This window comes from Elephantulus edwardii, unplaced genomic scaffold (assembly GCF_000299155.1).
Source record: "Elephantulus edwardii isolate Elephantulus edwardi_28Jun2011 unplaced genomic scaffold, EleEdw1.0 scaffold00189, whole genome shotgun sequence".
Taxonomy (NCBI): domain Eukaryota; kingdom Metazoa; phylum Chordata; class Mammalia; order Macroscelidea; family Macroscelididae; genus Elephantulus; species Elephantulus edwardii.
Window position 1 is genome coordinate 3,686,341 of NW_006399939.1, and position 27,471 is coordinate 3,713,811.

Below are 27,471 nucleotides of genomic sequence, written 5' to 3' on the forward strand. Positions count from 1 at the left end.
GAGGAGTGGCCAGTCGAGGCCCATGGTGGGCGGGCTGAGGTGGGGCCCAGGGGTCCTATAGGCAGCTTGGGCCTGGGGTGAGGGCTGTGGTAGGGCCTCCCGCTTGGTGCCCACCGTCTCGGACTGGTCTGAGGAGGAGGACGAGCGGAGCAGGCTGGGCCTGGCCAGGTGGAGGTCTTCCTCTGGAGACCGCTGCAGGGGTGCCCGCAGAGACTGTCTCGAGGGCCCGGGCACCTCTTCATCTTCGTCATCTTGGGGGACAGAAACAAAGAAGGGCAAATGATTACAACAGAGAGGAAGGGGCAGCCCTGGGCTTGGCTCCTGCCCGGAAATACAGCACCAGAGCCCTCTATCTGCTAACCCCCAGCCCAAGTCAGTATACATCTTCTCACCAGCCACCTGGTTCCTCAAGTATCTGGGGAGTCCAGGCCGAGTACCCCGAGAAGAGGGTGAGTGTCAATGGTGGGCCGCATTGTCGTGGGAAAGAGCCTGACCTGCCAGCCCAGCACGCACCTGGGCTGGGCCACGCCACGTCCTCTCTCTGAAAAGTAAGGGTGACGACTGCACTGTCACGACCTGCCTAAGCCACCTGTCCACCTGTCAGCACAGGTAAGGACAATACTCAAGGAGAGTAGGCAGGTGGGTGCTCTACAAAGCTGCCAGCTGGAGCCTCCACCAGGCCGATCCTGTATCGCTTGGGGCCACCTGGTGGTCTTGCTGGGAACTGCAGCTTTAAGTCTCTCCTGTTACTTGCAGGGAGGTCCCCAGGTGGTATGGCAGCAGGAGTGACAGGGCAGGACGGTGCCTGGCCAGGAGAGCCACCCGTGCAACCAGCCCGAGTGCCCCTCATGTATGCCTGTCCCCACGGCAGCTGCCTAGGCAGTGCATCACATTCCAATGTATACACAGGCCAGGCCACAGGTAGAGAAGATGGACCCAGGTGGACCCAGGGACGAGCTCTAGGTCCTGCACTTGCAGGCTTGAGCATTCTCATGGCCAAGGTTATAGGAAGATTCCCATGGCAGAAATAAAAGATCCAACAGGTTGACCGTATCCAGGCGCTCCCAACCTTGCCTGGACCTGCAAGAGGCTGCATTCAGAGCCAGCCCCCTGGAGAGGAGATGAGAGGCCAGGGCAGGGGCAGGGTCTTCTCAGGTCCCTCGGAGGTCCTGCTGGGTGGGGCAGCAGTCCTCCCTGGGAACTGGGAATGCCATTCGGATGCAGCAGCAGTCAGAGTTGCTGGTGAGGAGAACCCAGGAAGGAGCAAGTTGGGCGAGGACTGCCCCTCCCTTCCAGGGCCTCATTCCACCAAAGGCCCCTGGCCGGGTGTGCAGTCCTGGCTGGGTATGCGGCAGCTGGGCCTACAGGCCAGGAAAGGGGGGCTGGCTGAGCCTGCGGGTAGGGGGCACCTGTCCAACAGCTCCCCACCAAGTCCAGCGGCATCTGGTAACCTCATTACCCAGGGGCTCCAGGGGCCAGAGGGACGGGCAGAATAGGATATGGGGACTGCAGGTGCTGAGTGTCCTTTTTTTGCCTGATGAGGTGGATTCCTCCAGACTCTGAGGACCACAGTGACTGTCAGGGAGCCAGCAGACCCAGGCTCAAATCCTGGCCACCCCTCATCTAGATAACGAGGAGATGGGACCGCACAGCCCATCCCAGTCCTGAAAGTCTGATTTACCACCTGTCAGGAGCCTCAGCCAAAGAGGAAAGGGACTTGATCCAATGGCCAGGCTCTGTGGACTATCTTCCTGGGGGGTGGGGGGTGGGGTGTCCCTGGGCCTTTCTGACCACCCTGTCTCCTACAGACTGCCTGGGAACAATGGCCGAGGGTGGAGTGTTGTGTGCTGGGCAGAACTGGAGGGTGACAGGCCTGGCACAGAAGGGCCTCAAATGCCCTCTTCGGTGATCTCCCTTCCAGAACTACAGTCCCAAAGGGAATCTGGAACTGGGCACTCCAGCCCCTAAATGCTCTTCTGTGAGACACAGGAAGCAGTGGGGGAAAGAGAGACAGGGTGGGGTGCACGAGGAAGAGGGCAGAAGGTGAGAAGAAGTGGAAGAAGGCAGCAGGCAGCATGGCACAGGAAAGGAGAGAGCAAGAACAATACAGAGATAAAGGAAGGGGGATGAGATGCCGAGGGAGGAGTCCTGGCCTGCGCCCTCCCCCTCGCCGGCTGCTCGGCTTCCCCGCCTGGCTCCTTACTGTTCCTGGAACGTGCCAAACGCCTTCCTGACAAGGGCCCTGCTCTGTACATGCTGTTCTCGGCCTGTGCAGCCCTCCCCTCCCCTCCCTTCCACCCCACGCCCTGGGCCCACTTAACTCTTACTCAACTCCCACGGCTCTGCTTACTCAACCCCAGCCCCTCGGACAGCCCGTTCTCACGGCTCCTGGCGCTGATGCAGGGCCAGCCAGCTGCACAACATGCATGTGGGCCCCCCCAAGTTCAAAACGGCCACGAATTCCAGCACAGCAACAGCAGAGCATGAACCCCGAGAAGCCAGCCTGTGTCTTTCCTTCACGCCAAAGGCAAGGATTTCAGTCAAGCGCATCTGCTCCTAGGTGTCTAGGAAGCCATACCCAGCTCTGTCCTCCCAGCTCCCAGTGCAGACAAGCTTAGCGAATGTTCCAGCAAGAATGGTGGAGGAGAGACAGGAGTGGTGGGGGAGTAATGGGAATGACAGACTCCTGGCTGGGAAGTCTGGGAGCGTGGGAAGGGGGCGCGTGGGCACGCGGACAGAGGATACTCACAGCTGGTCGAGGGGCTGTCGGTGCCGTCCAGTTCTGCCCGTGGGAAGCTGTGCCCAGAGCGGGCGGTGAGCAGCGCTGACTCGATGGCTCGCTCGTGGGCGGTGAGCGTAATGGTGGGCGCCCGGCCCCCAGCCCCAGGGCCTGACAGGGACTGCTGCATGAAGGCCAGCTTGTCCTTTGTCCTCCGCTTCATGTCATCCCATCTGTGCTTAATGTCCTTGATGGAGCGGGGGACCTGGCTGACGGAGGTGACTTGCTGAGCTATGCCTTCCCAAATCTTGTCCCTGTCGGCATGGGACAGCCGCATGGTCTCCCTCCCAAAGAGCACGGCTTCGTGGCGGGTCACCTCGGTGACCAGAATGTCCAGCTCCTCCTTGGAGAACTTGGGCTTCCTCTTACGCTCGGTCATGGGCACCACGTTCCTTGGGTTGAATATCCCACAAAGCACAATTGGGTAAATGACCATCAAGGTAGGAGGTCCTTCTTCCTAACTGCCAGCCCCCAGCAGGGGAGCCCGGAGGCACCTGGGGCGCCCATGACTTTGTCCTGCTCACCACACCACACCTTCCTCCTACCAACATGAGCAGGAGCGCAGGGCCAAGTGGACAGAGGGTAGGGGTCACCTCAGGCTGCTGAGAATGGGGGCAGCTCGTTGACCCTCTCCTACACAGCCTCATTCTCCTCACCTCTCACAGGAATACTGACCATGGCAACCTGGACGCAAAGGCGTGGTTCTAATTCTGTCCAGTGGGGTCGCTATGCGTCTGAATCGACTCAATGGCAGTGCTGTTGGCTGGGTTTTTTAATCTGCCCTGAGTTTGCAGGAAAGCAGATCGAGGTTTACCTATAGGAGCCTTGAGGGCCAAAGCGTGGGCGAAATAAGAGCACACACATGGGAGACAGTCTCCTGATGATGACAAGCAATGTCTTCAGCTTTCGTCTCCACCACAGCACAGCCCTCTCCTAACCATCCGGCCTGGCACCCACTCGGGACTCCACTCGTCTACCAAACAGTTCCATTCATCCTCTTACTGGGGCCAGAAGGTTTAAAAAATCCACCCCAAACAGGTGCCTGGGGTACATCCAGCCTCTGACAGCTGCCCGGATTGCATTACTGAGACATGAGACACAAAAGCAGGCTGCCTTCACCCTCCACACCATCCGCCCCTACACCTCCATCCTTGGGCCCAGAAGACAGGAAGGAAGGTCTTCACCCAGTCCAAGACAGCAGGGGAAGCAAGGCCTGAGTGGAGACTAGAGGTGGAGTCAAACTTGGTCAACCAGGGACCTCTGCAAGCTGTTTCCTCCTCTAAAGTGAGGACGCCAGTCCTGGTGCAGCTTCCCGGGGCTGCTGCGAGGCTTCTCTGTCTCAGCAGGGTTTACTTATGGTGCTGAGGAGTTTCTGTTGGGAGGGAGGCAGACTGCCCTGTGCAATAGAGGACGCTATTAACAGCCCTGCTCCAACCTGCCAGGAGCCAGTAGCATCCACCCTCAGTCCCCAAGTTGTGACAACCACATGCTTCTCTCCGTTCCTGGCTGAGAGCCACTGGTGTCATGAATGACAAGGGCCTTGCAGAGGGCTACCATCCATCCAGTCAGTGTTCATCCGATCCCCCTTCCTGCCCCACTGCAGAGTGATTTTCCTACTTTTTCAAGGAATTAACTGACTTCATTTGCTAACTCCTAATACCCTAGGCTGTGACAGTGTGAGTGAAGCAACTGTGAACTGTAACCTTTTTTTTTTCATTGCTGTGGAGTTGAAACCCACTCATAGCTAAACATCCGGCGGGTTATAAGGTGGCTGTGAATTGCACAGAAGGAGAATGCCCATATTTCTCCCTCTTAGCTGCTGTGGGTTCAGCCACCAGAGAGGCACAACTTTGGGTTTGCAGGACAACTCCCTTCTGACGACTGGGCCACCCGAGCAAACGGCAAAGAACTATTTCAAATGCAAAGAAACAGTTCTTCAGATGGTGGAGGACAAAGTCCAGATAAATTCACTTCCCCCTCTTTCTGGCCTTAGCAGTATCTCCATGTCAAATGGCTCACCTGGCAGGTATCTCCATGTCAATAAACTGCACCCCAAACTCATCCCACTGAGTCTTCAATGAGATGCAGGTCCCTTCCTCTCAAGCGCCATCCTAGACCAGGGCAGGGCTGGCAGCAGGCGCAGGATGATCCCCTGCCAGCGAGGTAGCGGTAGCAGACCCCACCGCATCGCTGCCCACACACAGCCACAGAAAGATGCACCGTACCTGCTCCTTTGTGCATAAGCAGAAAGAACTCTGGCCTTGAAGTCCAGAGCTGTGGGTTCAAGTCCTTGTTCTGCCACTGTGTGATCTTGAACAAGACCTTGTCCTACTCCAGCCTCAGTCCCCACCCCGCCCCCACCCCCCACCCCGTAGCATAAAGACCAGCCTTGAGAAGCCCTTCTCAACACTTCACGGCACATCAGGATCACTATGGGGAGCTTTAAGTCACACTGGTGCCTGGGGCGTGACCCCAACTCAACCAACCAGATTCTCTTCAGGCATCGAATGATCACATTTGTTCAGAAGACATACTAATGTGACCTTGGCCCCAAGGTGAAAGGTCATGAACTGGGGGTAGAAAGCAGAATGCAGCTTTGAATGAGGCAGTGCCAAAAGGCCTGGCTGCAGGCTGGACGTGTCCACTTGGCTGAACAGCACGCTCTGCTCTGCTGGTCCCCAGGCAGACAGAGCAGTGCAGGCTGGGGGTCTGCTCTGTGCTGCCCATCCAACAGTCTGTCTAAAAGACTCGTGTCCCCACTTCTGTGCCCCCATCAAAATCCTGGCCCACTGAAGGTCCTGTTCAAAGGCTCCCTCCTGGCCTTCTTTCATCTGGTCCCTCACAGCACGTCATCTCTGCCTTGATTCAACAAGCATGTGAGAAGGTTTCCTCTGTGGCAGGTGTGAGCCTGGGGAGCTGTGTGGCCAGGACAGAGGCACCCAGCACAGAGTACAGCAGGTTCTCAGCAAACGGCTGGTGAGTACATTCCTGAGCGGGCCTGGGCCCAGCGGCTGAGAAAGGAGGAATGCAGAGGGCAGTGATGACCACGTCCAGGGCACTGTCTGATCAGACTGGGTGAAATGAGAGCAGAGCCAAGGGGAACGGGTGCTTGTCCCAGATCCCAGGACCAGCCACTCCATAAGGCGGGGCCACTCATCCTTGGCACCTCTGCTTCTGCAACTAAATGGCTCTGAGCACAGTCACTCCAGCAAATGAAAGGGCAAATCAAGAGGCCTGCAGATCATAAACGGCCATTCAGCTCTGCTGGTGACTCTGATGGGGACACATGCGGGCCCACATCCTCACACTGGTGAGGCCACTGAGGACGGGGACAGGACAGTGGTCATCTCCTTGCCACAAAATGCCTCATCTACAAAAAGACAAATATTGCACAGGGCCACTATTGTAAAACGGGCCTGACATTGGGGTTGAGGAAAGAGAGAGAAGAAGGGGAGGAATGATGTATACTGCATTGCAACAGAAGAGAGATCTGTTTAAAAGAGATATATGATTAGGTATTATTGTCATGACAGGAGTCCAGAATGATGGCTGCACAGTGCAATGGACTTGGGGGGAGGGACTGCATAGCAATGAAAGAGTTTTTCTTTTACTTATCATGGAGAAAAGTGAATTGGGGGGAGGGGGTGGGCAGGGAGAAAAGTTCAACAATGAATGACTAGGAACCCTAAGTCTCTGTAAACTTTCATTTAAATTAATTAAAAAAAAAAAGTCTTATCAATTTCTTGGGAAGTCACAGTTTAAATACAGCAAACAGCCCAGGCCAGTCCCTAACTGTGTCCCTCCAAGTATAATTACAGGTCCTCATACCCTGAGTCATGGAACTGCACGGATGCCAACAGAATAATCAGTCAAGGTCCAGTTGGACCCCTGAACCCAGCCATCGCAGATCTTTCCTTCCCTCCAAACCCAGATCCACAGCTCCAGCCACCCAGGAGGCCACCAAGGAGGTGGGTGTGACTTCTCCCACCGCCCACAGACCTCACAGGCTGAATGCTGGCACACCAGGCCTTCGACAGCATAGCATCCTAAGGAGAGCCCCGGGCTCCAGGCTCAGCTCAGCCAGGGGCCCTGGGCCAATCTCTTTCCTCTCTGTACAAACTTCCGTCCCAACCACTAGACCAGGGAAGAACCACACTCAGAAGTGACCAGGCCTGAGTAGCCTGCAGGGTTCAAAACAGATTAAGCTGGAGACTTTTCAGGAAGCTTCCTTTTCTGGAGGAGGGGGGTGGAGTGGGCGGGCAGTCTAAGGAACTGCTGCCCAAGGATGATCCCTCCACAGCTCTGGCCAGAGTCCAGCCCTGAGAGAATGTGCCTAAGACTTGTGACCCAGGTGAAGAGACATCACCCACCCTCCCAGGCCCACCCCTGCGAATGCTACAAGATCCTTGGGTCTGGTTACTCCAGACACACTGCCAGGGTGTCGCCTCCAGGAGTCCCCACTGGCCTGCCACAGATATTCTTTCAGGGCTCCTTGATGGAAGCCTGAGGGAGAAGGATGCTTCTCGGGAAGCACCCCAAACCCTGCACACAGTACTCTGGAGACGTCATCATTGGAGAACTCCTGGTCTAACACGCTCCCCCAGCCTCTTTCTCAGAGGCCAGGCACGAAGTCAGTAGTGGGCAGGACTCACCTCATCCAGTTGGCTTTCGTCTCATCAGACCCATCTATGGACTTGTACCGGTTGTTTTTGTCCACTATCTGGAAGACAGAGAAAGAGAGAGAGTCTAGAATGGGCCAGTCAGAGGGGGATCTCAAGTGCACGGGCTTCAGCCCAACCCAGGACCCAGGGTCTGGCTGCAGTCACTGTCCATTCCCTCTGTCATCACCCCAAAAGCCTCCCATTGCTGCAGAACTAAGACCCCGTGGCCAGGAATTCCTGCCACCTCGTCTCAAGCCATCCCCATTCTAGGGATGCTGGGGGTGGGGCTGGGGGTGGTGAAAACTCTTCCCATGTGTTTTGAATTCCTGAGAGATTTGAGGCAGATGGGTGGAACCATATCCTTCCTCTGTCTTGATGGAACACCCAGAAACATGGCTAACAGACAGCATTTCCCATCCCATCTCACTGCAATGAGAACTATAGCCAGCCCTTTCTCTCGCCATGGAGTCCTCAGAGGCCAGCACTCGATGGCTGAGCATACAACATAAATGCAATTAGAACGTAAAATGTTTGCGAGCCCAAGGCTTGGGGTTGGATCACTTTCTCTTCTGTGAAAATGTCTTTATTTTAGTTTCACACTTGAATCACAGTTCTCCTGGGTGTGAGACTGGATTTCATTTTCCACCAGTGCTTTGAGGATGGCCTATAAAAGCTGCCATAAATGCCTAAAAAAATCTCCTGTCAATCTAATGTCATTCATTAGTGGATAATATGCTTACAGGAAATTTCAAGACTCCCCTTAATTTTCTGTAGTTTTACTATGTTATTTCAAGGTGGGAATGTCTCTGTTTTTTAAAAAGTCTCCATTATTTGGTTAGTACTTTCAAGTTGAGGACTTACGTCTGCTTCAATTTTAGAAATTTCTCAGCTCTTACACTTTTAAATACAATTTCCCAGTTTTTTTCCCCCCAGTCTATCCTTTTCTATTAAACATATATAGAAGCAGCTCAATCTATTCAACACCTACTTCAATTATCTTTTCAAGGTTTTCCCTCTTTATTTATCAGCTCTGGCAAAATGTCTCAGAACTCTCTTCCAATTCACTAATTCTCTCTTTGATGGTGTCTACTCTGGAGTTATCCTATCTTTTCATGTTTTTCTTTTTTCTTTTCTTTCTTTCTTTTTATTAAATGAGTATATTTAATTCACTGAGTATTCTCATTCCAAGAATTTTTGTGTCCCCCCTCCCCAGATCCACCTTAGCTAGCAGTCAAGTGCTTAATTAAACATTTGTGCCACCCAGGGCCTGAACAGATGTTAGCACACTGGTTAGCATTTATAAAAAGTCTAACAAATCTAAAAGCATAATGAAACCTGTAAAAAGGTCACAGTTGTCCAAGAACTAACTTTCTTCTTATTTCAAGAAAATACAGCAATGGAGTTGAAGAAGCTCTCTACCTCCACCTCCTCCTCCTCCCTCAACAGAAAAGATCATCATCTAAAGTTGGTGAGGAGTCCTCCCGTTTTCATTACCCACGGATATTTCTTAAAACAATGTGCAGAACTATCTGCATGTTTGCAAAGTTTACAGAAAGGGTACCCCAACGAATATAATCTTTTGTAGTTTTCTACCACTAAAATATCCATGGCTTGTCCCTTCTCATCATTTAAGACTCATCTTGTGTAACTTTCTTTAAAAGTCTTCTCTGACCTGATCTAAATCTAAAGTGAATTTTACTGTCCTAGACAAAGACATTCCTCTAGGTCGTATAGCCCTGGTGTACAAGTTGCAGTCCCGCGGTCACTTGTGGTTGTTGTGAGGCTGAACACTGTGACACGGATGTGTCAAATGCGTTAATGGTTGGCTACCCAATGTGGACTGAGAGTGGGGTGGAGCTTCCCGATTGAACAAGCGTGGAAGGAGGAGTGGCATCCACTTCCATAATAGCTTGCCTCCAGAAACCCTATGAACTTGGAGAGAGGATGAAAGGCACCCAAGCGTCAAGGACTCTCCTTCATAGGGTCGCCTGCAACTCGACGGCACTTAACAACAACAACAACAACATATCCAGATGTCCACCACCTCTTAGAATATTATTCTTTAATATATTTCCCTATTATTTTCAAACAGAGATCAGTTTATAAGGCACATTCTTGTTGTAGGTGGTGGTTACTCTTTGTTGATTGGATAATTGGAAATCTCCCTCGCTAGACTATGAGCTATAAAGACAATGCCCTCTGATCATGATGGTGTTGCAAACCTTTCTTAGTGTGTGGTATACGATGGAATAACGGCCAAATGACAGAACGAGTAAATATTGCTTGAAGTAACAAGGGATGCTGAGATGAAATACTTCGTTAGAGAAGAATTTACCGTGTAATGCTAATCGTGTCAATATTTTGGTAAGGCATGTCGGTAACAACTTGCACTAACTTACAAGAGGTGAGTGCTGGGTTTTTAGGAAATGTAACGAGCTGGTTGTTAAGTACAAGGAGCTTTAATGGCCGAGTCCCTAGGATGTTGTGCTGCTGACCCAAAGGTGCAGTGTCTCCAGTGGTTCAGATCCACTGGCTGTTCCACAAGCGGAAGCCGGACAGTCTCCGTCCATCCATTATGATTTACTGCCTCAAAAAAGCCAGGGCGGGTCAGCTACAAGTCAGAACGGAGGACACATATCCAGCCCCTACTATAGCACTATGAGCAGAGGGTTAAACATTTACCAGGACACCACCGCGAATGCGAACGCATTTACATGAGAATAGGAAGCCTGGGGATGACATATCTTTCAACTCCTGTTACTTGTAGAGGCTGAGTAACTGGGTTGTTGTTATTGTCATGTGCCACTGAGTCCCTTGCAACTCCTAGCAACCCTATGTACAACAGCCCTGAAATCTGCTCTGTCCTGTGCCAATCTGTCTCAGACACACCCATCCCGATTACCCCAGTCACTGAATCAATCCACCTCATAGAGGATCTTCCCCTTCTGTGCTGTCTCTTCACCCTCCCAAGCATGATGTCCCTCTCCAAAGACTGGTCCCTCCTTACAACATGTCCAAAGTATGTCAGACAAAGCTTCAGAATCCTTGCCTCCAAGGAGCAGCCTGGTTTAACCCTCTCCAGGATGAATCTGTTTGTTTTCCTAGCAGTCCACTCTTTTCCAGCACCACAGCTCAAAGGCATCAATTCTCCTTCTATCCTCCCTAGTCATTGTCCAACTCTCTGATGCATAACAAGTGATTGCAATGAAACCATACAGACTACGTTTGACTTCCGGACACCCTCCCTTGCTACTGCCCCATCAGCAGTGACCTTCACACAGAGTTTTATAGCACCTTGCACTTATCAGAATACTCATCACCATTGTCATAACTTCATCTTGCTTGGATCCATAATCCATATCCTTGGTACCAGAAGCCAGAAAATCAAAAGACATATTATATTGGGAAAGTCTGTTGTCAGGGACCTCTCCAAGTGCTGAAGAGCAAAGGTATCAGTTTGAAGACTAAGATATGGCCGATCCAAACCATGATCTTTTCAATCACTTGCAATGCATCTGAAAGTTAGACAATGAATAAGGAGGACAGAAGAAGAATCGATGCCTTTAAGTTGTGGTGCTGGAGAAGACCGATGAGTATCCTGTGGACTGTCAGGAGGACAAACAAGTATGTCTTAGAAAAGGTGCAGCCAGGCGAGCTCTGGTGGCCTAATGGCAAGAAGCTGCACTGCAATCCCAGAGGTGAGCAGTTTGAATCCACTAGATGCTCTGCTGGAGGAGGGACAATCTCCTCCTGTACCAGTCAGATCCGATTTGACGATACACACACAGAAAAGAAAAAGAAAGAAAAGTTGCAACCAAAAGGCTCCTTGGACGTAATGATAGTGAAACTTCATATTTGACATATTTTGGGCATGTTAGGAGGTTGGTAAGGTGGAGGGTCAGCAAAGAAAGGAAGAATCTTCAATGAGATGGCTTGACACAGTAACTGTAATGGTGGCTCGAGTGTGTCAAGAGATATTGAAGATGGCACAGGTCAGGGCAGGGCCCAGAGCCATGGTTTATAGTATTGTTTCCTGCATATGAGTCCTGTCCAGTTGGGCTGCGGGCACATCCTCTCAAAGCTCTCAGCTCAAGGGAGATGGGGAGAGAACCCATTATGATAGTTTGTGGCCAGTACTGTGATGGGGGACTGCACAATTACAGGGACTCTCAGCTAGAGCCTACACCTTGGAGGCTTCTTGGGGGAGAAAAAGTCTAGACTAAGATCTTTGAGAAGAGGGACCAGTGTGGTTCTAGGGAGGGATGGAGACAGGCTCACACAGGCCCTGCAGACCTCACTACACGTCACAGTGATCCCAGGACACTCTTAAGTGGAGAATGAGCTGTGAGCTTTCTGCCCCAGGACTGTCCAGATAAGTCCAGGTGTGACCAGCACATACCAGATGCTTTGCACCAGGCCCCAGAAAGCTGGTCTCGCAGCACCTGCCTATTCCTGAACCCCTGCCTTGACCCTCAAGCTTGACTCTTTGGCCCACCTATACACACCAGGCTTTGTGAATCAGTTCAGGTTTGGTTCATTCACAAAGTGGACCGGACTAGAAATGGGCAGCCAGCAGGGTGAGGGGTCACTATGCTATCTGAGGAATATTCTAGAGAATGGGTGGGGCTCCTTTTGTTCAGAGAAGTCGTCATAGAGAGAAAAGCCATCATCTGGAATGGTTCACCATGTGGGGGAGATGGGACCAGGACCAGTACACTCTTTGGTGGAAACGGGCATGAACTTAGCCGAAGGAGTAACTGTCTAACAGATTAGTTTTAGGATAGGATAGGGGAGCCTATCATTAGAGGTTGGGAGAGTCTTGTTACTAGGAGCATTTACACAGCAGAGTGTTGATCCATACTCAAGGAAGACTAAAGAAAGGATTTTTTCCCTATTTATTGAAAAATCTTTCCAAAATAACCTTTAAAATTCTGTCTAAAACTAAGACTGTAGGATTGGATGCAGGCAGGCAATCATTTAAAAGCATTAAGCTGCCTTTGGTCCCTTGGGGTTCAGCAAGGTTCATGGCATCAGAGTGTTGTTTCAGACCACACCAATGATTACAAAACACATAGTAATAAACATCACCAACAGGTGCCACTCGAGAGCAATCTATCTATGCCAGTCACTGTGCCAAGGACTCTCAATCTCAGGTTTCCGAAATCTCATAATAATTCTCTCAAGTGGCTACTATTGATGTACCCTTTTTATAGATGAGGAAACTGAGGTTTGGGGCCTTCACGTGAACTTCCTGAAGGTTCCAAAGGAAATGGAGACTTGTACTCTCAACCACTGTGCAGGCATGGATGTTGTCCATGACCCCAATACACCCAAGAATACCCTGGGTCCTTCCCTCTGAACTCCCAGCTTGGTCTCTGATTTGAGTTCCTTGACTATGCATTGTTATTAGATGCTGTCAAGGCGAGTAGGACTCATAGCAAGCTTTTGAACAACAGTTCTAAACCCTGGCCTATCCTGGGCCGTCCTCAGCTTCTCTGACACCCTTAAGCCCTTTGCTGCACTCACTGTGCGAATCCATCTTGCTGAAGGCCTTTCTCTCTTTTACTGACCCTCCAGCTTTCCTGTGGGAAAAGGATCGGCAATCTCCTGTGTGATGCCCATCTCCAGGAAATAGCCTTTCCTCATAACATGTGGGACGAAGCTTTGTCTTCCTTGCCTCCAAGGAGCACTCTGGTGGCACTTTCTCCAAGACACAGCTGTTAGTTCTTTTTGCAGTCTATGCAATATTCAGAAATCACCTCCAACAACTCAACTCTCCTCCACAACTCAAACACATCGATTTTACTATTTTGGGGAAACTGGAATGTTCACAGGAGGGGATACTTTGCTTTGCAACTGAAGGTTGGTTGCACTCAACTATCCACTGTTGGTCTCCTCTAATTGGGACCATGGTGGATGCTGCCAAAACTGGCTTTTTAAAAGACCAACTTGCTTGCATCTTTCCCTGAACTCATTAGCCTCATGAAGTTGTCTGATTTTCAGCCTCATGCCTCCTTTGAGAGGAAAATGGTAAAAAAAAAAGACTTGTGATAACTGTTTGCAGGTGACAATGTGCTTTCCCACGTTTTGGGTGCTCTTCCTGAGAGCTCCAGCAGGAGGCAGCAGCACCAGGTTCTCCATTCACTTCCCAGGGGAGAAAACAGAAACCCCCAGGGAGAAAGAAGTGGAGTCAAGTTGACCACTGGCCTCTGCTGCCCCCAGAAGCAAGGGGTGAAGAACACCTATGCTGGAAGGGGGCTCCCACGATTTTCTCGGACCACGTTCCTTGGATGGTGTCCCTGGGTGAGAACTTCAAGAGCTCCCTCACAATGTGTGCTCCACTTGGTGCATACCAGTGTGTTAACACAGCTTCCTAATTCAAAAGAGCTCAGAGCCACAGACCTAATCCACTCCCCCAAGTCAACTGATAAGGGCCGTAGTACTTCCTCTTATTGTTCTAAAACTACCTTTTATCAGATCTAAAAAAGGCCCTGGAGACCTGATAAAGGAGTCATGTTGACACACAATTCCAAATTCATATTCTGCATCTGGTTTAACATCCTTTGATTTCATCCCACCTCCAGCCCCACTCTTCCTGGAAATCCAGGTGAAAGTAGAAGAAGTCCCCCAAACTGAACCCGTTGGCCCATTGACTGTGACTCACAGAGACGCTGCAGAACAGAAAGGACTGGTTTCCAAGGCTGTAACCTTTATGGAAGCAAACTGCCTCATCTTTCTCCCACAGAGTGGCTGGTGGGCACGAACCACCAACCTTTCAGTATGCCACAGAGATATGTAGCATTGGACTGTCGTTTGTTACATGTGCTGTCAACTCATAGCGATCCCATGTTACAGCAGCTCTGAAGCCTGTCCTGTTCTGTGCCAGTCTCACTGACTCTGACACACCTACCCCCATTGTCCTGGTTACTGTATCAATCCATCTCATCCAGGGGCTTTTCCTCCTGCACTGTCCCACCACCCTTCTGAGCATGATGTCCTTCTCGAGGGACTAGTACCCAAAGAATGTGAGACAGGTTTAAAAATCCTAGCCTCCAAGGAGAAACTTGGTTTCACCCTCTCCAAGACAGACTTGTTTGATTTCTCGGTGGTCCATGGTATGTTCAAGGCTCTTCTTTTCCAGCACCACAATTCAAAGGCATCAAATCTTCTGTCATCCTTAGTCACTCTCCAGCTCTCTAATTGCATAGCCAGTAATTGCGAAGACCATGGCCTAGATCAGGCACACCTTAATCTATAGACTGACATCATTGTTTTTTAGTACTCTGGAGAGGTCCCTGACAGCAGATTTTCCCAGTGCAATTTGTCTTTTGATTTCTTGGCTGCTGGTGCCAAGAGTTTAATTGAGGAGCCAAGCAAGCTGTAATTGTTAACAACCTCAATCACTTCTCCATCCATCATGGTACTGCCAATTGGCCCGGTTGTGAGAATCTTTGTCTTCTTGATGTTGAGTTTCAAACCACACTGAAGACTACAGTCCTTAGCCTTCTGCAGCAAGTGCATCAGGTCGTCTTTAGTATCAGCAAGCAAACTTGTGTCATATGCAAAAAGCTGGTTGTTGATGAATCTTCCTCCAATTCTGATGCCACATTCCTCCTCACAAAGCCCAGCTTCCTGAACGATCTGTTCTGCATTTAGAAAGAAAAGGTATGGAGACAAGATGCACCCCTGATGCACTCCTTTCCTGATTTTGAATTATGCAGTGTCTTCTGAGGACTACTTCCTGGACCAAGTATAGGTTTTGCATAAGCACAAGCAAGAGTTCTGGGAGTCCCAATTTCCTCAAGGTGAGCCACTATTTGTTGTGATCCACACAGTCAAATGTCTTTTCATAGTAAATGAAGCACAGATAGACTTTCCTCTGGAGTGCTCTTTGCTTTCAGCCATGATCCATCTGACACTGGCAATAATGTCGCTAGTGCCATGACCTCTTCATGTCAAAGTAACTTAAGATAGTAAAGCTGGCTGGGATCTGCTCATCGCCTTCTATGTGCCAAACATATAACCACCACTCAGCTTCACAGAAGCTCAATGTGATATGTCTCATTATTACGTATCCACATTTTATGGATAAAAATAAAAACCACTAAAACTGAAAAACACCTTTCAAGCAAGTGGCAGAGCCAGGACTGGAACCCAGGGATATCCGAGCCCAGAGAAGGGTCTCCTCCCACCTCAAGTCCCTCTTGCTTGTCCGTGAAGGACACTCAGTCCCTTGAACCAGGATCAAGCCCATCCACCCCCTTCCCAATCCATCACATCCTTACTCTTCTTGATAATGACGTGGTTGCACCTAATACAAATAGACAATTTTGAAGTTTAGAGTTTGGGCCCTTCCACAAGAACTTGAGGAGCAGCTGCCAGAAAGACTGACTCAGTTTCTGAGTTTTGGTTTCATTTTCCAGAAAAGCCTTGGGCCAAAAGTGGGAGAGAAATCCAGAACTTCTATCCAGTGAGGCACAGAAAGCTGGAATGTGAGAGAGAAATGAAGTAGAACACAGTTGCAATCCGAAGCCTTGGTTCTGAAGGGCCTTCCTTCCAGGTTCTCGTGGCAGAGGGAAGCACTTAGCAGAGCAGACGTTGTTCAGGGCACAACCTGTCTATCCACCCAGGGAGGCCATGTCTGAGTAACTAGTGAAATGAAGCAGAGAATAAAACAGCAGCTTCAAGATATTCAGCAGCAGCAAGTGAACACAGGAAAGGAGACAACCTATGCTGTTCGCTTAGAAAGTAGTCCCTACAGAGACAGGAAATTTAAGCGTGAGTGAGAAGATCGTTAAGGGAATGTCACGTGACTGCTCAGACCTTTTCATCCAGAGCTTGAGTCCAGCCTGACCTTTGGTTTCAAATTCCGGTCCCACGAGTAGCTGTGTCTCTTTGGACACATAACTTGGTCGCTTAAGTCCCGGCTTCCTAATATGTGCAAATAGGATAATAACAGCTCCCCAGTTATTCTGTTAAAAGAAACGTAGTTAAAATATACAAATTGGTAAGTACCCAATCAATGCTACCCTTGTTAGGTGCCATCGGGTCGACCATCGATTCATGGTGTCCCTGTGTACAATACATGGCAGTTACTGGTTTTACTATTCTTGTCCACTGATTCTAACCAGGAGGGTCTCCAGGTGGTTCAAACAGTTAGCAAATCCAGGTCCACCTGGAGGTACCTTGGCAAAAAGGCCTGGCAATCTGCTTTTGAAACCAGCCATTGATAAGCGATGTACAACTGGACTTTGATGCACGTAAGTTCATCACGAGTTGGAATCCCCCAAGCAGGAACACTAACTAGCATTGGCTGCAAACCCACCAGAGCATTGGTGCTCAGGGGTACAGATCAGACAAAGCTTCTCTCTCAAGGCATTCTCAAACACTAAAAAATGGGGGTGGGTGAAGTCCCTGTTGTTAAATAGTATTAAAAATTATATCAAAGTTAAATAAATGTTTCTCAAGCTAGGATCTTTGGACATATCCTTAAGATCTGAAAACTCTAGGAGTTGTTAACTCTACATTTTAATTTAAAAAGTCAAAAGGGATCACTGTAAAGCTTTACACCTGCAAGAGCTCTGCGGCACGGGTTAGTTTGTGCCTGTGGTGGATGTGAGTTGCTGGCCCAGTTCTTTGCCAAGGATATCTGCACTGGACTCTCCTTTAGAGGTGGCTGGTCTCTCCCCAAGGAACTGCGGCTGCTGTTGTTGTTAGGTCTGTTGGGTCAAGGACTTACAGTGACCCTATGAACAACAGACTTGAACTCCGCCCAATTCTGTACGATCCCTACCATCTCTGACATACTAGAACCCATGGCTGAAGTCACTGTTTCACTTCATCTCTTTAAGGTTCTTCCTCTCTTTTGATGACCTCCATTTTCTCAAGCATGACGTCCCTTTCCCAGGAATAGCCTCACCTAGGCACCTGTCCAAAGTACAAGAGACAAAGCTTCACCCTCTTTGCCTCCAGGGAGGACCCCAGCTGCACCTTCTTCAAGGCATACCTGTTAGTTCTCTTAGCAGCCCCTGGGATATACAGTGTTCTTCTTCAGCACCAAAGTCAAAGGCATGAATTCTTCTGTCATCCGTATTCATTGTCCAGGTCTCTGCTGCATAACAGATGACTGAGAAGACCATAGCCTGAATGACCTTAGTCTTCAAACTGACATCATTACCCTTCAGAATTTTGGACAAGTCCCTGCCAATGAACTTGCCCAATGCTATTATATGTCTCTTGATTTCCTGACTGCTGATACCAATGGTATTGATTGTTGATCCAAGCAAGAAGAAATCACCACCAGCTTCTATCTTTCTCCATCTATCACGATGTTGACTTTTGGTCCTGTGGTGAGAATCTTTGTTTTCTTGATGTGGAGAGGTAATCCTTGATCTTCTGCACCAAGTGTTTCATCCCCTCTTCACTTTTAATAAGTTAGGTGCATCATATGCCTAACGCAGGTTGTTGACACATCTTCTCAGATTTTGATGCCACATTCTTCCTCTTCAAAGAGTCCAGGTTCATAAATTATTTACTCAGTGTATAGATTGAATAGGTATGGAGAAAGAATACATCCCTGATGCACATACTGCTTGTAGTGTAGTACCTTGAAAATTGGGCTACTAATTGAAAGGTCAGTGGTTCAAATCCACTAGTTGCTCCTTGGGTGGAATGTGGAAAGTCTCTGCCTGCAAACATTCACAGACTCTGGAAACCTGACAGTGTTCCACCATGTTTCATAACTGCCTTGACAGCAACAGGTTGAGATGGGTTTATACTTCCTCATTCCTTAACTTTGGGCAGAGTCATGCAATTGGCTCAGTCAATGGGATGTATATAAAGATGATGCATGCAAAGGCTTGAAAGTCTTTGGGTATATGTTCTTGGCCTCTGGGGCCTCTGCCAGCCGCATAAAAGCTGTGCCAGGAACTTGCTGCTCCTCCAACCTGGGACCCAGAACCAGCACATGGAGAGCAGAGCTGGGCTCTACCAGCCTGAGGCAGCCACACTCAGCAGCCCAGCCTAGTGCAGTGTGCCAGCCAAGTGGCAGCCAACCAGCAGATGCACAGCATAAACGACTGTATGATCAGATCACACGTCTAAGAAACACTAGAATAGACAAGCGTACAGACACTAAAGTTCACTGGGAGTTGTCAGGGGTGGGAAGGAGCAGGGCGCAGAGCCATTGCGTGGGGAGCGTGGAGTCTTCGTTAAAGGTGATGAAAAGCTGGAGGCGGATGGCGGTGATGCCTGACAAGATGAACATGACTGATGCGACTGAACTGTACATGCAAACAACACTGAAGCAGCCAATGTTTGGTTACATGAGCGTTTGTTGTTGTGGTTGTGCTCTATCAACTCTGATGCACAGCCACCCTACAGCACAGAGGGAAGCAGACATACATTTACCACAATGGAAAAAGAAATACATGATTAACTGTACTCAACCAGCAGATACAATAGGAATGTTACAAGAATAGGAATGGAGCTTCTATTGCGAGGTGGCAGGTGTTTAAGAAGCAGAAACAATGTGGGGGTAGCCGAGTCTGACTTCAACCTTCTTCATAAAGGGGAACTGTCCCCATCAATAAAATTGATAGAACCATACAAATAAATACATAGTCAGACATGCCACCCACATACTCCTGCACCTATTTTTACCAATCAATCTGATGTTGGTCATCAGACTCACAGACTTTACTCACATTTGTGGGATTTATTAGGGAAATATGCTGGAGTGGGAGAGGCAAAGACTATCACACAACGCAAGTCCAGGTTTAGACCAGCAATCCCAAGCCCGATTAACAAGGCATAAATCCTCAATTAAGGAAAGTTCAGGTTCTTTTCAGCAGCACAAATGCAAGAAGCCTCTGATTTCCTCAATTATCTAGCAAACTTTATGTCAGAGAAGTTACAAGTCAGCTTTTCCTTTAATCATGCAACAAGCAAAACTTTTAACTGTGGCTCATTCTCCACAGTTCTTCTGGTTACAGTTTGTAACAGTCTCTTCATAGTAGTGCCACAGTCTCTTCACAGTCTCTCCACCACGACTGTCATTGCTTTCCACAGTGTGGATAGTGCTTGCTTATATTTGTCCCACAGCTGTTGATTATTTGCAAGACCATGTGTCCGCAGTTAAGGTAGCTGGAGATCACGCCCCTAAACAGAGACTAACACAAAGGCAAGAAAAGACAATTTTCAAGGTCTGACACCCCAGTAGGTGACAGTGTGGAACCACATCTCCACCTCCAAACAAGGGTTTTCAATGTTGTAATCTTTATGGAAACAGAGTGCTAGGTGTTTCTTCCACAGAGTGACTGAGTGGGTTCAAACCATCAACCTTTGGGTTAGGAGGGGAGAACTTAACCATTGCACCAGGGATCCACGAATGAATGGGAGCAGAAGACTGCTTTTCTAAACCAGAGTTCAGCACACTGTAGCCCAGGCACCAAATGCAACTCATCACCCATTGCTGTAAAGTCACCAACTAAAAAAATAGATTTTAAACATTTTTAAATGGTTGAAAGTAAATAAAAATAAGAAAATTACAGAAAGCAAATTTTAAATAAGATATTAAAGAGCTGATCCTTACAGAAAAGGTTTCTCAACCTCTGTTCTTTACCACTGGATTTTGAAGCTGTCTGTAACATAGTAAAAGTTGATTGCTTATTGTTGTCAACATATTCCACCTAATCAGAACCTACTCAGAGTTGGCCCTGTAGCTTCTTTTCAGAGGCAGTATACTGAATGGGAGGAGATTAACCGTTGATTGGTACAACATCAAGTATTACTACTTGCCATGAGCGACTTAAAGCACATTTACAGGTAAATGATGTTTTCTGGCAAAGAAAAGATTAGTGCACATGAAGGCAGCTACCCCAATATGATATTTCTTAGTGTTCCAAAGAGAAATGAAACAATACGAAAACAAAGCTATCCTACTGTGCACCGTGGCCAGAGAACGCACCACTCGTGCCTTGCAAACAATAGTACATGAGTGTAGCTGTCATCTAGTAACTCAACTCACGGATCTTCCAAGCTATAAAAATGAAACGCTGTGCAGTCCTGCTCCCCACCCACCATGGGTTGCAGATTGAAGCATCGTGACCCGTAGGGTTTTTCATTAGCTGATTTTTGGTGGCAGATCACCACATCTTTCTTCCTGGTCTTAGTCTAGAAAATCCACTGAAAACAGATCAGCATCATGACAACACCGAAGCCTCCACTGACACAGGTAGGACAAGTGGGTGGTGACTGCACATGCTTGTCCTGCTGAAACTAAACCTGGGTCAAAATCACAGCAAGTGAGAAATTCACCACAAGCCAATTGTTGATGTGGTGTACTGTCGAGTCAGAATCGACCCACTGCTGAACCTCCAGCAAGTTTTCAGAGCAATAAATCACATACGAGGAGAGGGTCCATCCTTCTTCTGTACCATGAACCAACAGCAATTTATAAATAGCAATTTAGTTTTCGTAAGAGCAAGATCCAGTACATTAAAGTTAATTTATTAATTTTTTAATGAAATGATTTTATGAAATTGCATAGGGCTGTTCTTTGGAGTTGTTCATTTTCTCTTTTCACTTGTAAATTTCTTTTGGGTTTACAGTTCTTTAAAAGCTGTAAACCATGGCTATCAAGTTCATTTCGACACACAGCAACCCTCCACTGGCTTTCTAAGGTGTTAATCTTTATGGATAGAGATTGCTCATCTTTCTGCAGCAGAGACACTGGTAGGTTCAAAGAGCCCCATATGCTACTCACATTAAGCACGGCCTTGTTGGTATAGTGGGTCAAGTTTTGAGCTGCTAACCAAAGGGTCAGCAGTTTAAATCTACTGCCTGCTCTGAATTGAGAAAGACAAGTCATTTCTTTCTGTAAAGATTTTTGATTCCTTCTTTCTCACTGCTATCAAGTCGGTTCTGACTCCTACAGGAGTTCTGAGGGTGTAAATTGGAAACGAAGGAGGCGGCCCATCTTTTTCTCCCAAAGCCATTCATAGATTCAAACCAGTAAACACTCGCAGTCTTTATGAGTCTTTTTAGCACAACTTGCCACTAACTACACCACCCCAGTTTGTCTCAAAGATGTACAGCCTTGGAAATCCAATGGGGGACCACTATGAATAACTACTGATTCGAGCCAATGAATTTTTTAAGAACTGTAAGAAAAAAATTTCTGTTTATCTAGCTTCATGGAAGCTAGATAAACACTGCTTTTTAAGTAACCTTAACATAAAATATTAAAACTCTACAAACACTAAGAATTACCTGAACATGCTAGAAGGAATCACCTGCTGAGACACAGTATTATACGCTACACTCAGGAGGTCAGGTTGACACTGCTGTTGTAGTTGTCATCTGCCGTCAAGCTGACTACGACTCATAGTGGCTTTATGAACAACGCCTCTGAACCTTCCCCTATCTTGAGTGAACCTCACCGCCTCTGACACATCTGACACCACTGCCACAGTCCCTGTGTCAATCCATCTCATCCAGGGTCTTCCTCTCCTACGTGTCCCTCCACCCTTTCAAACATGATGTCCTTCTCCAAGCACTGGCCCCTCCTGGCCAGATGCCCAACATGACTCATGCCAGGGAGCCGGGCCAGTAGACTCACGAGTAGCAGCAACTAGAAACAGGTAGGGAGCCCGTGAGTAGCAGTTACCACACACACACATCAGGAAGCCTATGATCAATAGCATCCAGACGCATGTCACATGCCTCGGTCCACTACTGACAGCACCCAGATGCATGCCGGAGAATCAGGCTAGGAGGCCCAGAGCTCCACCTTCACCAGAGACCACTCAGATAAGAACAGGAGGGTTAGGGTTAGGATTAGGGTTAGGCGTTAGAGATCTCACCTCGTGACTCATAATAGAGGGCTGTGGGTGGAGGAAGACCAACCCTGAATTCATCTGTCAGTTTTTGTATTGGGGAACAGTCTGCATGGTGCTGCTCTTACTAGCTTAGATATGTGTATGTTTGTTTGTCTACCAACTGCTCTTTTGGGTATAGTGCTTGTCTGTCAGATGCTGTACTAAAGCAGAACTCCCAAATTAAGACAGACTAGGAAGAAGGATTGGCCATCCACTTTTGAAATAGCAAGCCGTAGAAAACCCTACACACAATAGAGCGCATTTAGATTATTAGATATAGCACTGGAGGCTGAGCCCTCATATTGGGAATTGTTGTTAGGTGCCCTCAAGTGAACTACAACTCAAAGTGATCCTATGAACACCAGATCGGAACCTTGCCCTATTCTACTCCATCCTCCTGTTCTCTGCCAAGGCTCAAGCCTCATACTGCAGTCACTGTGTCAAACCATCTCACTGGAGGTCTTCCTCTCTTTGCTGACTCTCTGTCATGATGTCTTGTTCTAAGGACAAGCCCGTCCTGACAACTTGACCAAGGTATGAAAGATGACGTTTCATATCCTTGCCTCTAAGGTGCACCCTGGTTGTACTTCCTCTAAGACAGACTGGTGGGTAAAAGCCTGAAGTGGCTGATTTACAATAAGCACAAAACTCCCCGAGAACATACATCTTTGGACCCAAGTAAAGAAACTCAAACCCGTTGCCTTCACTGAGTTGATCTAAACTCGCAATCACCCTGTAGGACAGAACGGAAGCGCCAACGGCAGTAATCAGGGAAGCAGGATGCCTTGCCTTTCTCCTATGGGTCAGCTGACGGGCTGAAGTCATGATCTTCTTGTTAGGAACCAAGTGTTTAACCACTGTGCCACTAGGAGTCTTGGGGCCCATGTGCGGAATGAGGAAAACTGCACTCAAACCAGAACTAAGCAGTAGGTAAGTATTAGATCCGTTCAGAATGGCTCTCTCTAAATCACAGTCAAAATGCACATGACATTTCCTAGTTCCACGTTTGTATGTATACAATTCAGCAACACCATGCTCATTATCTTGTGCAATCATCACCACTGTCTATTTCCAAATATTTCTGTCACCTTTAATCAACATTCTGCTCCCCCTAAGAAATGACTCTCCCTTCTCTATTCTCATCACCTCCACCCCCTTCTGGTGGGTTTCAGCAACTGCAAATAACAACTGAAGAGCCTGCTCATCTTTCTTCTAAGGAGCAGTTGGTAGATTCAAACCAACTGCCTTAGGGATGGCAGTGCAACTCCTTACCCGCTAGGCCACCAGAGCTCCCATAGTTTCACAGATGAGTAATTTCCATATGCGTGCCGTTCTCAAGTTACACACATCCTACTTACACACATATTAGTTATGAACCACTACTCCTCTCCCTCACTCCAAGCACTATTAACAATTCTATAAGGAGTTTTGGATCAGGACCACTAACTCAAAGGTGGCATAAACCTGGTGGTTTAAATTCACCAGTGACTCCTCAGACAGAAGACAGGGACTCTCTTCACATGTGATTTACAGCCTCCCCAAAACCCTCTGGGGAGGCAGCTATGATAGAAGCAATTGGACGAGATTATTGAATTAATGATGTCTTAGTGAATCTAGAAGTGTTTCTTTAATACTTTTTACACATAGGATGGGACACTCTATTACATATGCACTTCTTGTAGTTATGTGCCATTGAGTCAGAACTGACTCATAGCTGACCCTCTAGGGAGTTTTTCACACCTATTAATTGCAGGAGGTGGCCCATCTTCATCTTATGGAACAGCTGGTAGATTCGAACCATGTGCCTTTGTATGAAGGGTCCAGCTCTTTACCTACTAGGCCACCAGAGCTCCCTATATTATATTCTAAGATATCTCAAAATAAATTTAAGTTCTGACTCACAGCCATCTTTCATCAGGTTGCTATAAATCTCTGCAGAGGATTTTCCATCTTTCTCTCACAGACAATCTGGTGGGTTCAAACCACTGGCTTGTCACTCAGTAGCCCAATATGTTATACGCTATGCCACAAAGACTCCTTATACTAAAACAAGCATTTGACTAAAATTAGAGGAAAAACTGTACCTAAGTGTTCTAACTTACATACAGATGACTTAAAGACAGACTCAGGAACGGAACTCGTTTGTAGCCTGGGACTTTCTGTATCACATTTTGTGTATCTGTTCATCTGCTGATGGACGTTTCTGTGTTTGCACCTTTTTACTGTTGAATGCACCCTGGTGCACAAACACAACAACTCCGCTTGCTCCCCTTTTGTTCCTGCTCAGTAGATTCTGAGAACTGGAATCTCATGTGCAGTCAAGATTGTCTCACCAGCATGTTATATTCCTGGGGAAAATCTGTGATTCACTAACCAAATCATTAGCATTTCTTAAACAAGCTGAGGCCAGGTAACACTTCTGATATTAGGAGACGTCTGTCACTAAGGGGCACACTTTCACTCCCAGAAAAGATGATGCTGAATCGCTTAGGGTTCTGAGAACCAGTGTGGTTAGATGCCACCCAGTCAGCTCCGACTCCTAGGGACCCTATGTACAACAGCTCAAAACCCTGCCCGACCCTATACCCAATCCTATATACACAATTGCTGCTGTACTGAAGCCTATCGGTTCTGATAGCAGGTCAGAATTGGAGGCAAAGTATCTGCTTTTCTAGCATCGTCTTCCACTTCTCCTCTAAGCACACGTCATTGCATTCAGACTTTACCCTCCTTCCAATGGCTTCAATGTGTGTCCCGGGCCTTTGTATGGACTGTGCCAGAGTCTGTGACCCTGTGTTTTCCCAGTTCTGGTTCTGCGGCCATTCATTTTAATTTAATCCTAAAAACCTAGGTCAGGCCTGGAGACAATGGCACCCCAGCAGTACTGGACACGTGTAGCACCTGGAGATGCTAGCTTCTGGTTACCACATCTAAGAGAAAGGCTGAGATCTCCTGGGAAGAAGCTGGGAAGCACAGGGTGAGCCAAGCTCATCTCTTTGCATCAAAAAGTACTCAGAAGCTCATTGCCATGGTGTCCTAGGGGCTCACAGCCTACCCTCCAGTGGGTGTTCTGGGGCTCTAAGTTGCATGGGAGGAAACGGCTCACTCTTCTCCCTCACAGTAGCTGGTGGATTGGAACCAGCAGAGATGCATCACCTCTGGATTGGCTGCGCCTCTCCCTATGGACACTTCACCAGAGCGCCCTCGCAGAAAGTACAAAGCGCCCAAGGAACGATGGGGATGTGTCAACAAGACGGACAGCCAACCCACCAGGCACGCAGAGCAACTTAAATATCAAAACGAGTAACGACAGAAATGGACCCCAAAGAAAAACATCTTAAGTTCAGAGTTATAAAAAAACAAACAAAACCCCACCCTTTTAAATAGGGGCTTGCATGAGGAAGGAAGCTAAACAGCTTTGTGGATTTTAGGGAAGAACACCAACCAATAAGTTAGAAGGAATAGGAGAGACAGAAAAACAATTTTAAATCACAAATAATAACTGACAACATGAATCATTCAGAATGATTAACAATCAATTTTGATTTCTAAAAATCACTGAGTCTTCACATGTGGAGATAAGTCTTGGGTATCACCTTAACCAAGCTGACAGGAGCAATAACAACAGGGAAAATTGACGTCACGTGCCTCTTAATATTACACAAAGAGCCGAGACACATCATACCCAAAACACATCACTCAGTCTATCGAGAGGAAGCTCTGGCAGCCTTGTGGTTACAGAACTGCACTGTCACCCAAAATGGCAGGTGGTTCAAATCCACCAGCTGCCCTACAGGTGAAAGATGGGCAGTCTCTTCCTATGCATTTTACAGCTCCTGAAAACCTGCTTTAGGGTCAGCTGGTGGCCTGTTCTAAGTCAATGGCACTGAGTTAGTTGATTGTTGGAATCTATCACAAGGAAACAATCAGATCAATCTAAACAGTACAACATTCACAAACAAATGCTTGCGATTCTTCAAAAGTGTGAGTATCAGGGAGCTCTATTGGCCTAGTGGCAAGAATCTGCACTGCAATCCCAGAGGTACATGGTTCAAATCCGCCAGATGCTCTGCTGGAGAAAGAGGGGCAATCTCCTCCTGTACCAGTCAGATCTGATTTGACGGTACACACATAAAAAAACCAATAATTTTTTTAAAAAATGTAAATAAAAAAGTGTATCATGAAAAGAAGAAGAACAAGAGAAGGAATGTTTTAGAATAAGAAGACTAAAGAAGGATAAGGGGGTTCTTGTAGGTAGAGAGCAGTGCTGCCAACTCAAAGGCATGGGTTCGAATCCACCTGCTGCTCCATGGGAGAAAGATGGGCATTCTCCTCCTGTGCAATTTGGAGCTTCTGAAATTCACCCAACGGAGGGCCAGCTGTAAGCGGGTTCCCACCTGACGGCACAAGAACAACAGAGATTATGTGAACAAAATGCAATATACAATTTACAACTGTCTCCTGGAGGGGGACATTATAAATGACGATATTCAGGGAAACGGGGGGAACGAAGACACGGAATGCAGGTTAGATCATCCAAGCACATGTTGTTTAACTGCATCCTGTTTCATTGTCCTTCACACAGTGTGTCCTCACACACTGGAAGCTTGAGGTCATCTGCCCTGGGCAAGTCCACTGGCGCCATTTTCCCACGTGCTCACTTTGCGTCTCCACGTCACATGTGGGTAAGGCTCACAATTTTTCATACTTTTTGTCAAGGTTATTCCTTGGGAAGGGACATAACGTTAGGAAGGGTGGAGGGTCAGCTAAAGAGAGAAAGATACTCAATGAGATGGACTGACACATTGATGACAGCAGTGGGCTCGAGTGTACGAGATTGTGAGGTTGGCACGGGACAGGGCCGGGCTCAGGTCTGTTGTCCATAGGATCGCTATGAGTCATACTCAACTCGATGGCACCTAACAACAACAACATGATAGGGTCCTGGTGTTACAGTGTGTGGCTTATTGGGATGTTAACCAAAATGCTGGCAATTCACAGCCACCAGCCACTCTGCAGGAGAAAGATGGACAATCTCCTCCTTCAAAGATGTACGACGTTGAGAACCTGTGGAAGGCTGCTACAAGTCAGAAGTGGCTAAAGAGCCGCTGGTTTTATGGTGTAAGTTTATATTTTATATTTTATTTTATTT

The 27,471-nt window shown here is 47.9% G+C and overlaps 1 protein-coding gene across 1 annotated transcript in view; it reads right to left on the reverse strand.

Annotated features, from left to right (window-relative positions):
- Positions 1-27,471, reverse strand: part of PRDM11 (PR domain containing 11) — a 57,689-nt gene that overhangs the window by 14,877 nt on the left and 15,341 nt on the right. Inside the window, exon 4 of the mRNA XM_006896745.1 lies at positions 7,432-7,499. Within this exon, the coding sequence (XP_006896807.1) occupies positions 7,432-7,499 (68 nt within the window). The remainder of the gene's footprint in view (positions 1-7,431; positions 7,500-27,471) is intronic.